A 13,464-nucleotide genomic window follows, 5' to 3' on the forward strand; every position below is an offset into this window, starting at 1 on the left:
TCCCATACAGCTCTGATTGTGACATTGCTGGCTTTCATATGCTCTCTCTGTCTATGAATCCAAGACTAGTAGTGTCTTTTTCCACCACAATGGCAATCTCCAAGCTCATATTGAGTTTTCTATGTGACCTCATATCAAAATATTTCTCAAATCACTTTTCAGCCAGCTGTCTCTATTAACCTCCTATCTATATTATAAAAGATGCTTTGAGATTAAGAACAAGTGTGATCAAGCCCTTTGGGAATAAGAATATTGCTCTTTGTACAATAGTTGTGTGTGTATTAAAACATTTAAAATACCTGTCACCCACATCTAATCAGTTTTGTCAGAATACCTGCCAACTTGTTGTTCATTGAAGCGTTTATGGATGCATGCATGCAAATGCAGTCCATAAAATATCACTGTTGCCAGTAATTCACAGATTTTCAAGACCTTCCCATCACAAGGCTGCCCCAATGAGAACTACTTCACTCAGCCCCATGGCAAATTTTAAATAGTGCATGACAAATAGTGCAATGCACTGGAGGAGCAAATCAGAAGGTTTATTGTCTCATAACACCAATGTAATAATCCAAACCTCTTTAATATAGCCAATTGGGTGAGGGCAGAGGAGCACAGGAAGTGAGTCTTTATAGTTCAAGCACAGGACTGGGAAACCAGGAACTCCTGAGCTCATGGATGACATTTTCAACAGAGCCTAAATGATGTAAAAGACTAAGTCCTATTTTCAAAGTGACTAAGGCACTAAGAGCACAAGTCTCACAGACTTTCAATGAGACTTACTGTATGTCTACATAGGAGCTGTAGGTGTAATTTCCAACTTGGATAGACAGACCAGTGCTAGCTTTAACCAAGCAAGTGTACTAAAAATAGCAGTGTTGCCCATTTGAAATGCTAGGTATGTATTCAGGGCAGCTATCCTGTCCCTGCTGCCCATGTAGACATGGCTACACTGCAATTTTTAGCATGCTATCTTGATTGGAGCTAGCTCTGGTATGTCTACCCAAGCTAGAAATTACACTTCCAGCTCTAGTCTAGACATACTTTTAGACTATGTCTACAGTATGAGTTGTGTTGTGATTCCCAGCTCTTGTACATACCCTTTCATTAACCCAATTGCAGTTAGAACGAGTATGAGTACATGAGCTGGCCATCACATTCCTGCCTTATAGTGCACACATAGCATTAGACTCCTAAGTGCAAAAGTGACTGTTAAAAATTACATTTAGGCACTTTTGAAAAATTTTACTGAGCTCTTGATTCTGACACTGATTCACTATGTGCCCTTTGGTAAGTCAGTTAGACCAACATTTTCAATTGTTAATACCTAAACAAGATTTTCATTATTTATGATATGGTAGTGCCTACAGGCCACAACCAAGACTGGGTCCCTATTGTGCTAGATACTGTAGAAACACAAAGGGAGAGATGTCTTTGCCTCAAAAAGCTTATAGCCTAAATAAACAAGACTGATGAATGGTGGGGTGGGAAACAGAGATGAAATAATGTGTTCAAGCCCATTCAGCAGTTTTATGGCATGTCCCATAATCAATAGGTGGCTTGATTCGCTTATGTGTTGAGCACCCCCATCTCCTCGTGGAAGATTATATATGTGGACCATCAGCAGGACTGAACCCAAAGTTTGTGAAGACTTTTGATGATAAAATGCCTAAATCTAATAATAGAGTAAGTTCTTTCAGTGATTGCTTACTTAAAAATTGATTGCAATCATCTAGGCTCAATAGTAGCTAACTATTTTGTTGTTTTAAAAAAAAACAAACCTTAATGTGACTGGTCTAATTTCACAATGCATATGACCAGGATAACCCTGGAATTTGCTGCATTGCCTTCTGCTTCAGACTTTGGATTTCTCTTTCAAATTACAGCTCTTTATTATCTTTTCCACAAAATCCACAGTATCTAACTACTACAGCAGCAAAATGCTTTCATGAATCACGCATTAATGTAAATTTTAGTTAACAATAATATCTTTATTTACAGCAGTCACATAGAAAATGATTATTTGCCACAGTTATATTAATGTTTACAGAACCAGGCTTTATCAACACACAAACACGAGTTTTCTCAGCTGACAAAAATGTCCTCACATCAAACAAATGTAAGGTCAGTCTGGTGTCCTAATAATAGTGCACCATATTTTCACTGTCATGTTAGAGATTCAGGGCTGATTTCTGATTACAGTGTGTCATGTCCTGGGTTGCTAAAGGCTGGGGGCACTGCAGAGATCATTATTTATTCTTATTATAGTAGAATCTAGAGGCTACAATTAAGATTGAGGCCCTATTGTACTAGCTGCTTTTCAAACACATAGAAGGAGTCAACAATCTATCGGTCTTCATAGTCTAAATAGAGGAATAAGACAAAGGATTAGAGGAGCAACAGGCATAGAGAGGAAAACTGTCTTTCCCAAGGTCACTCAGCAGGTCTGTGATAGAATCAGGAGTAGAACACAGTCCCAGCCTAGGGCACTATCCACTGGACTATGCTGCTTTCCTTCTCAGAGACTAAGCATCCAAGCTCTGGGATGGCAGGGGTTTTCTGCATCCCATTTCTCTCAATAGTGACCCTTTTAGTTGATGTAAGTAAAGGAACTATGGGTCACCAAAAAGCTTCCATAAAGTCTTTGTTGGCCAAATGAACTGGACAAAATGGGGAGCTTTGAAGATGAGGAGAAGCAACTGTGCAAAAAAGAAACATCCTCAGGGCTCTGCCAGAGACACACACAAAAAAAAAAACTGACGTGTTGTGGGATTGTCTAGATATTACACAGCTATGATTGCTGCTGTTGGCTTCAGCATTTTCTTGAAAACTATAATTTCACCTAAAAACTTAGTTGAAATTAGATTTGGATATTCTCCCTTTTATTAATCTGAATTGTTACTGATAAGGAGCCATATGGTGGCATTTAGGCACTTTCCCACATTAAGGGCTTACACACAACTGCATCTCAGCAAGAACAATCAAGAAGGAACAATTCCTTTCCAAGTTCCCCAGTGCACAAGGTGTAGCCTGCTCCCCCACTGCATCAGGTCCATTCTTTGGGCTGGCATTTTGGGAAGAAGGGGGTTATAATTAGAACTGTTTTTTTGTTTGTTTGTTTGTTTGCTGGCATTTCCAAAAACATTGAAAGAAATTGTTTTGGGCAGACCCAAAGGGAAACTTTTCGGCAAACCGAAAAGTACAAAAAATAATGTTGTGACAAATGAAACACTGTGTTTGATCCAAAATGCTTCATTTGTATTTTGATCTTTTAAGGATTTAATTTAAAAAAATAAAAAGGAAATTTTCAACGTGAAAATTCATTTCAAATTGAAAAAAAGGAAACATGTTCTTTAGAACATGTCAAAATGAAACATTTTGATTTTTTCTTACAAAACAAGACCTTTAATTTAGTTTTTGTTTTGTTTTACTATTCTATTGAAACAATTTGGACAAAAAATGTTTTGTCCAACATTTTATCCAGTCAGTCTCATCCTCTTGGCTCCTTTTGAGACTATCTGCAGCCTCAAGGATATACAAAGGATATAGTTGCTATACTTCATGCCCCACTGTTGCAGATTTTGGCAACAGACCTGGAGTATCCCTATCGGCTCCGCCACCACACACCTCACTGCTGCCAGCACAGAGGTGCAGCCAGAGTAAAGATGACATATGCAAGAAACCCAGCCTTGTGCTGATTGCCAGTTGCTATTTCAGTCCATGGAGACCATTGGCAGCGAGTGTAACTTAGAGCAGCATCTCCTCTGCTTGTAAATATTTACAGCACATTGAAAAAAAAATGAAAAAGAAACACTCAGATAGTTATAGTTCATTTTTTATGAAAGACCCATCATTTTATATTGTCTCTCTTTAATTACTGAAAAAGTCCCAAATGCCATGCTTTAATCTGACTACTTTCCTTCTCTGATTGTCTCATCATTGGTATGGTATGGTTATGCTAGAAGTGCTTCCTTAGGCTGTACCTATTGGGAGGACAGGGATGAGGAGCCAGTCTCCAGAAAGGATAAACACGTGTGGACATGTACGCATACCAACATTTCAAACTACATCACTCTGTCTTTTCCAGCTCTTTGTTCCCTCTATAATGTTTTTTCAAATTTGCCAGCAGGGCATCAGAGGCATAATTACCACCAAACAAAAACTAAAGTTATTGTACTGAAAGTTGTTGTACTCCAAAGTACTGAACAGCAGGATGGCAAGGGTTAGCAGTGTTATTCAGTTTTAGCCATTCTTTCTCAGTTAGACTTTATGGAATTATTTTATTATTGTAAATGCATTATATTTAGTGGCAAGAGCATTTACTCCACACAGTATTTCAGACAGATTAAATATACAGCAGCTTAGTCATATTACATCTGTCTATGCGGTAAGATTGCCTTATGGTCCTTCAGTACAAGTCCTAGTAATGCAATTGAGGAGAGCATTTCATTTCAACATACAAAAGAAAGCTTTGGGGAGAAAAAAAGAAAAATGAAAACATCTCATATATGCTAGAAAGGACAAGAATGATATCATCCCTACATTTACAAAATACATGTATTTATGAAATACTGCCTCCATAGTGGTGGGAGATTTATGCTAATAGAATGAATTATAGGTTTTGTGGGGGAAAGAGGGTTGCTTTTGTGAGAGGAGGTAGGGTTGTACTGTGCAACAGTTACTTATGTTTTGCATGTGGCTCCTGATTAAAGCTGACCCAAAAAAGGGGAATCCCTTTTTGCCACATAATGTGCAGTTTTGAATAAAAGAAATGTCCCAAACTGGGACAAAATGTCAAAAATACAATATTTTTTCACAAGAAAGGTTTTTGCAGGAGTGCGTGGGTGAAATTCTGTGGCCTGCGTTGTTCAGGAGGTCAGACTAGATGATCATAACGGTCCCTTCTGACCTTAGTATCTATGAATCTATGAATCTATTCTGTTTTAGGAATTCGGGGTGCGGGTGGGGAAGCTTTCTGACTGCTGTAGAGGCCATTCAGCCTTCTATTCTGGAATACTGTAACTCACTTTTCCTGATTAGACAATTAGTTCACTAGAAAGCAGCAGCTGATACATTGCGTAGTGGCCAGTTTGCACAATGGTACAAATCAAAGAAAGCATATTTCACCAGTATTTCACAAACTGCACTAGAACCCCGTTCTGTGTCACATCCAATTAAAGTTCTGATACTGGTCTACCCAGCTCTGACTAGAATAGGTTACAGTTCCTTCTGCAACTTCCCCCTGTTTGGGTCTGACTGTCCCAATGATTGAGAGAGCAAAAATAAACTCAAAAGAAATATAAGGTAGAGGTTTCTCAACACAAGCCAGACCTCACCTGTGGATCACTTTCCCTAAGAAAATCATCTTCAAGCTATACTCCAAGGTTCACCTTTTCACCAAAGCATTCCCCAAATACCCACATTTGATGAACAAGGTAAATATATGTTTAAAGTTTCGGACTACAATTTAACACAAAGTACACCAGAGAGTTATTCATCCTCCTCAATAGGTTTTTGTTTTCTGCAGTTCTTATTTAACTCCTAGACACCACTGTAGCAAGCATATAGGGATGCAGATCAGTTGCTGGTTGGGAATGTGTTCTGTACACACAGCCTGAACTGAGATCTGGATCTTACCTCGTAACTGGGACAGGAGGAGGTGGGTGGGGGTAAAGCACCAAACTTCCTTCAACAAAGGGCCATATTAGCCCCTGTGGTGGCAGAGGCCTAATTTTACTTTTTCAACTCAGCATCTGATGAGACCAGTTATGTTCTACATATGTCTGTGAAAGAATCTTGTTCACCTTGTGAATTACTTAATCCACAGACTGGCTGGATGCTCTCATTATCTTCTGCCCTTTACTGACACAGTTATCCTTAAACACCCCCTACTTCTGCATTATCCTTACAGCTCTCATTGGTTTATAGATGACCTTTGACAGATTAAGCAGGTAAAGAGAAATCTAAAGAGCGTGGGGCAGAAATTCTCCTCAGAGTTTGACTGATTGTGACATAAAGCATTTTTATAATTTTACTACTTGTTTTTGTTGCAGAGGAAGAAATATTTCCTGTCTTCTACTATGCCACTCACAATGCCCTAACCAGTAGGTACTGTTGCCATATCACAATGGTAAACAGAGTTGCATCTAACAAGACCCAGTAGCAGTATCTGTCCTGCTGGCCTTGCCATATGGGAGTACCATAGAGTTCTGCTCTGTCATTCCCTTTGCTTAATGCATACGTGAAGCACTGAAAGGAATTATAGAACACCTGTGTTCCATCAATTCCAGATAATGTGGACAAACTTTTTCCTAGTGTCTAGTCAAGACTGGTGCTTTGCTGCAAGGGTAGCTGACTGAAGCTCAACCTAGATGAGATGGGGGGGAGAGGGGGGGCAACTATAGGAAATGACAGAGGTGATATCTCCCCTTCCATGGATGGATGGAGTATACCCACACCTTTTCTTATTCAGGATCTGGAGACCCTACAGGATATCCAGAAAGAAGATGTGGCCAAAAGGGTGTTTTTCTCCATCTGCATTTGGCAAGGAGTTAATGATTTACTTTATGATTCTGTACTGACTGCATTTATCCATTCATTTGTCCCTCCCCCTCGCCCCCAAACTTCCAAAAGGGTTACTGATCTGCTCAGAAACAACAGCTAGTGCCAAACATTTTTTCCCTTTTATAGCACTTATTAGTGCTTTGCACAGAAGTCATTTATACCTGTGTTTCACAGGATTTTAAATCTTAATCTGTGTCCAATTCAGTGTATTGGTTGTATAAAGCTATTTATGGCATGGGTCCTCTGCATTTCAGAGACCACCTCATCATTGTGGCCACCACTTGAGATTAGCTGACATGTTCCAGTTGAGAGCAGAGTGTTTTCAGAGGACAATCCTCAGATCTTGGATTTGCTGCCCCTTGATCAATAAACTCATGATGTGTTGGACTTTCAGATCATGCATCAAGGCCTATCTGTTTACCCAGACTTTTTTCTGAAAGATGCGTTTAAGGGAGGCTTATTTTGTTTTGTTTTTTAATTCTGAGAAAAATGTGTTGTTTTACATTTTATTTTAATTTTGCATGGAGAAGGAATTATTTTGTTAACACTGGATTAGTCTGATGTATTCTGTGCCGGTTTTGATTGTTCTATGCATCTGGTCATTATATAGATTTTATAAATAGAAGAAAAATATGTACATCAGCCTTATGATCTAAATTATCTCTTTTCATATGATAGATTCTTTGTTTTTGTTCCTATTTAGGAACTTCTGTTATTCAAGTGACAGCTACAGATGCGGATGATGCCAACTATGGAAACAGTGCCAAAGTAGTGTATAGCATCCTCCAGGGACAGCCATATTTCTCAGTGGACCCAGAGACAGGTCAGCAACCCTTTCTGTTTTACTTGTCATAATTACAGAAATACACACAGGGATAAAGATCCTTCTCACTCAAGTATTTATACCCAATTTTATAAAAATTCTAATTAAATTGTTCAAGTACTGTCTAATATTTGTCCCAAACTCAGAATGAACATGGACTATCTATCTGGTTTTAAGCAGAAGACCCCCTTGATTTCTGCTTGAAAACTGATGGCGTGATATGGCCCCATATTATTAAGGCAGTGAACCTACAGCACCATAAAATGTAAGTTTTATTTTCTTAAAGTAGTAGGAATAGGGAGGGTATTTTATACCTGTGTTTGGCACTGGTGAGACCACTACTGGAATACCGTGTCCAGTTCTGGGGTTCATGCTTCCATAAGATGTTGATACATTGGAGAGGGTTTAGAGAAGAGCCCTGCAAATGACTACAAGATTGGAAACATAACTTATAGTGAAAGACTCCAGGAGGTCAGTGTATTTAGCTTAACGGAGAGAAGGTTAAGGGTTGACTTGCTTACAGTCTATACTTATCTACTTGGGGTCAGAAATCTGATAATAGAGGGCTCTTCAATCTAGAAAACAAAGGTATAATAGGATCCAGTGGCTGGAAGTTGAAGCTAAACAAATTCAGACTGGAAATATGGCACAAAAATAATATTGAGGGTAATTAACTAACAGAACAATTTATCAAGAGTTGTAATGAGTTCTCCCTAAAAAAAATCTTTAACTCAAGATTAGATGTTTTTTTCTAAAAGTTATGTTCTAGTTCTGCCACAGCTAGTGGACCTGAAACAGGAATTAATTTATAGAAATCCAGTGACCTGTGTTATCCAGGAGGTCAAACCAGATGACCCCAGTGGTCCCTTCTGAAGTTAAAACCTATGAATCTACTGAAGTTTGAAATAGTGAATCCAGGATAACACAGAATTCTGCCCTGTTAATGAAAAAGTGGTATAATACAGAGACCACTCCAGGGTCGGAGCTAATAACCTTATCAAAATAATAGCCAGGGAAAATACCTGAAAAGCTCTCGTTAATGTGACAAACCTAACATTTTTTTTTCCTCATCAAAAGGATAATTACATGGATTTAGCACAGTCCAAACACTGAATCATTGCACTGCTATATTTCTCTCTTTTCTTGCAATCACATTAAATCGGTCATGGATTAAAAGCCTTATTTGAATACACCTTCAATTTTATTTGTTTGCCTGGGATTAACATCCGTACAATATATTTTACATTTTAAAACTCAGGGATTAAAGTGTTTTTTGTTTCTCCCCTCTTTTCTTTTATCCAAGGAATAATCAAAACTGCTTTACCAGACATGAGCAGAGAAAACAGGGAGCAGTACCAAGTGGTCATCCAGGCCAAGGACATGGGAGGACAGATGGGAGGATTATCAGGGACCACTACGGTGAACATCACACTGACTGATGTCAATGACAATCCGCCTCGATTCCCCCAGAGTATGGAGCCTTTAATAGTTCTGCTGTGTTTCAAAAAGCTTCTTTAAAATTGTTTAACCATCACCATCTGGGATACTTTTTCACATCTACAGCTGCACTGCTATGTCTGCTTATGCTGCAGCTTTGTCAAAGCACATGGGAGTCCACTTTAAAAATAAAAGACAAACAAACTTCTTTAGCAGAATAAACTTACTTCCCAAACCCTTAAAATAATTTCAACAGGAGCCAATAACCCATGGTAATTGCAATGTTATGTCTGAAACAATTTATCGTTACAGCAAATACATTGTAAAATACAAGTCAGCTTTTCAAAATAGCTCAGTATCCAACCCACTTGGGCACCTAAATGAGTGGTCTGGTTTTCCAGTCCTCATAATGGGCATTATTGGATGGTTAAATTTTGTTGAAAATCTGGCCACTTCATTAGGTGCCAAAAATCTAGCCCTAGCTGCACGTGCTGAGTAATTTTGATAATCTGGCCCATATTTTACATGATTATATTTTTGAAAGAAAACCCTTTAGGCTGCAAAACTGACAACCAAGGAAAAGTGGGATGGTAGAGGGGATGTGCAATGTGATGTGGACCCTTTAATCCTAGACTGCTGGTTTAAATCTGATCCCAAACGGATTAGCAATCAAAAGTTGTTAAAAGCAGCACTTGATGACTGTTAGGTAAACTATATGAAAATAATTCAGAGTTTCAGTTCAGTATCTGCTAGGAAAATATCCACATTATTCAATTACTATTGCCTTTGGCTCTGATTGGGGTCCTTGCTTGCACTCTCATCAGACCCCCCAAAGACTGAACAAACATCAAGGCTGATTTAGAGACCACCTTTCTGGATTTATGGAAACCTGTAAGGCACTCAGATACCATGGTGATGAATACAGGAAAAATACCTTGTCGCCCAGTCCAGAATGCATTATTATGTTGTGAGTTTGCTAACCTAATGACCACCTTCACAGGGCAAGCTCAGGCCACTGATTTCTCAACAGAATGCTCCCATTTGACTTTAACAGGGAGTTCTGCTAAAAAATAAATCAATAGCATAATATGGTCCATGAGGTTTTATCAGATTGGAGATGTTGAACCCAAAGATGGGGTATAGTTCTTTGCACTGAATTACACGATTGGCCATGGAGTTGCAATCTAAAACTAAAGGCTATGTAATAGTAAATAGTTGTAATGTAACTTTGGCATCTGAAACCCTGGAGCCTTTGTTCCTGCTGGTAGTCTTCAAGGTTAGTAAAGGACCTGTCCAAAGTCTATTGAAATCAGTGCAAGCCTTTATGCTGACTTGAATGGGCTTTGGATCAGGCCCTTAATTAGAGTGAAAGTTACACCAGTGCAAAGGCCACATACAAGGCCCTATGCAGTGCACTGCTTAAACCTCACTGAAACACAGAAGGTGATATGGAAGGCCTTATCTGGGCTGGACACACTGAGATGATTGTAACATTGGTAATGACCAGTCCCCTTTCTTGCCTTGCTTCCCAGAATGCTGGTTTCCTGCTCCTCCTGCAAATCAAGAAATGAATGGAAAATCTACAGGTTTTCATTCCTCCTCACACAGTAATGAACTGGAGCATGTTTCCAAAGGATGCTGATTTTAAAAATCTGCTCCTCCTGTATCCAATTACCTCCCTTTCTTCCCTTTATGTGAGGCTATAGGATACGGGGAAACTAGGCCCAAAGGGGAGGAAGAAGTTGCATGTGAAAGAGACAGGAATGAACTCCAAAATACTGAAAAATAATTTGATTTATTTGAGAGGCCAGAAAGAAGGGAAATTGACAGACTCTCACGAGAAGCCACCATGGCTTGGACTAAGTATTTAAAGAAAGGTTTTTAAGAAGGTACAGTTGTCTGCACACAACTAGTAGACCTGAGCTATGCACAATATAAATGATAGGAAGGGCAAGAGCTTTACAAAATTGTACCATATGATCATGAAAAAATGGACACTTCAGGAACTGAATTATACCCTAAACCAAGTTGATTATCTTGTATGCTGACAATATGCAGGTCACTGACATCATCTCAATTACAGTGACAGCTTTCAGAATCAAACTCACCCAAAGGAGGTGTTCCCCTGATATTTCTGGACTTCTCATGTCAGAGAAAAATTGAAGTGTCATGACTAAGTTTGTGCCTCTAGGATTTCTGGCTCAATTGCCAGAATGAAAAGTTTAGATAAGCCTACAAATGGAAAAGGTCAGACTTTTGAAGGCTGGTTGTCATAAGATCTAACTTCTAAACAGTTTTCAGCCTGTTGTAAGAGAGTAACATGAATTTTGCAGCCTTACTGGTTTGCAGCCCACCGCTAATTTTTCAGTCATAGGGTTGACTTTCTAACAGCAAATACAATTCAGCATCATACTATATCACCCATTTTTTTCACAAATCTCTAAAGATAAGACATTTCCAGTGAGTCAGAGACTGTGATTTAGGTGCATGATACTGGGGATAGACACTCACTTAACCTTCTTTAGCCCACACAAGGATCTGTTATGATCAGTGTACTTGGGAAAACTCAGAAACTGCTCTCTCAGTGTGACACAAAATGGATGAGAGAGAAGAGAAAGGCCATGGATGCATCGTTAGAGGAGAACTAGTCATATCAAGTGATATAGGCCATACCTGCTATAGGCTGGTGTAGCTTGTACAGTCTGTCTGTTCATTAAACCACTTAAATAGGGATTGTATCTTCTTCAGGCACACTGCCTTCACCAAGGTTGTCTTGGTCAGGCAAGGCTTCACAACATATCCTATGGGGTTCCAGTTTCTAATTGTTACGAGTGGCATGTTGCTAGTAACTAAGTGAGCTGTGCAAACGACAGATAACAAATATTCAACAAATTGGCATGCAAAATGTCTGCAAACTTCTCACACCTTCTTGTTACTACTAAGTATTTGCCAACACCGTTTTAAGAATTATTTTAACGCCATATCTTGCTAATGGAAGTTCAAGTTATATTTCCTGATTGTGACTAGTCAAAAGACTCATGTGATTTTATTCCTGTTCTGCAGGAGCCTAACTTTACAGTTAGGTTTTTGGTACATATGCTGGGAAAAGATAAATTTAAAATTTACCTTCTGTACTAAGATGTGCAAGGTTAAAATTCCTTTGTCAATAGCATCCAGGCTAGTAAAACCTGATTCCACAAGCATTAACAGAAATCAGGCATGAAAACAAACGTGTCCAAAGTGAATTAATTCAAGAATCTGAACACATTTGTACAATTTCATACAGTTCAAGCAGTTAGCAGGAATATTACATATTACACATCTCAATTGCTTTTTGCGATATATCTGTATTATGTGTTTCCATGAAAAACTTACATCTCACATAAAACACACTTAAAACTGTTCGAGGCAATTTCAAAATAGAAATCCTTGTCTATTGTATTTTAGTTTCTTCCTCAGATCCGCTATTTGTTTTGAAAACTGTGGTTCCTAGAGAAAAAATAACTTCTGCAATCATTGAAAACGTCTTTAGAAGATAGACAAAATAAATAAATCCATTAACTACTCAGGGTCATAATCACTGCTGTATTATTGTGTTTCTATCAATGTTCCTTTCATCTGAAGTACAAAAAGAAAAGTACATAAAGAATACAGTACTAAGTGCCTTTGAAGTGTCACACTTTCATTAAAAAAAACAACAAAACTTTTCATTGACAGTCAAGTCATCTTTGTTTTAAAGTTTACTCCTGATGACTAAGAGCACTTTTCTTAGAATGTTTCAACTTTCAAGGCAACTGAAAGAAAAAAATCTAGGGGAAACAAAAGGCATTATTTAGAGAGATGAAAGACTAAAAAAAAGTTTGATTTAACTTTTCCAGGTACTTACCAATTCAGCTCTCCTGAGTCTGCATCACTTGGGACTCCTCTCGGCAGAATAAAAGCCAATGACCTCGATGTGGGTGAAAATGCTGAGATTGAATATAGCATTTCCAAAGGGGAAGGATCAGACATGTTTGATATCATCACTGACAAGGACACACAGGAAGGGATTATAACCATCAAAAAGGTTTATTTTTCCTCCCTCTCTTTTTATTACACTTAGCACTCCAGGTGGGTTTTTTCTTTCCTCAAGGGGGAGGGCAAAGGAAAGTCTTACCTGGGGTCACCTGATGAGAAACTGTATTAGTTTTGTTGTCCTCTTTTTTCATCAGCTATTGTTATTCCCAAGGCTTGGGGGAATTTTCTTGGCATGTCATTTCACATAAAGCAATATTCTCAACAGCTGCTGTCTATCAAAGAGACACTCTCACAAACAATAGTTTTGAAGTAGAGGCATGAAAACCTGGAGGCGTTCAACATCTGAACTCTGCAGCGTGGTTCACAAGGGATTGAGGTGAACAAAATGTTGTAGGTTTGCCTGAAGGTCTGAGTTTGATGAACTCGCACCTCTAAAGAGAACTAACCCACCATAGATAACCTATCCTCCTGTAGCCTTCCTGTCTCTCCACTGAGGGATTTCTTCTAGAGCTGCAAGAAAGGTTCAACTCAAACCTCCAGCCTATTTAAAATCTGCCCTATTTCCATCATACCTTGACAGTTACATGACATGTCAACAGGTGCTCTCAGATAAAAGGAATATA

General features: G+C 38.7%; 1 protein-coding gene across 1 annotated transcript in view; it reads left to right on the top strand.

Annotated features, from left to right (window-relative positions):
- Positions 1-13,464, top strand: part of CDH9 (cadherin 9) — a 139,519-nt gene that overhangs the window by 94,615 nt on the left and 31,440 nt on the right. Inside the window, exons 4-6 of the mRNA XM_073329465.2 lie at positions 7,268-7,387; positions 8,691-8,858; positions 12,703-12,890. Coding sequence (XP_073185566.1) covers positions 7,268-7,387; positions 8,691-8,858; positions 12,703-12,890 — 476 coding nt within the window. The remainder of the gene's footprint in view (positions 1-7,267; positions 7,388-8,690; positions 8,859-12,702; positions 12,891-13,464) is intronic.

This window comes from Lepidochelys kempii, chromosome 2 (genome assembly GCF_965140285.1).
Source record: "Lepidochelys kempii isolate rLepKem1 chromosome 2, rLepKem1.hap1, whole genome shotgun sequence".
NCBI classification, from domain to species: Eukaryota; Metazoa; Chordata; order Testudines; family Cheloniidae; genus Lepidochelys; species Lepidochelys kempii.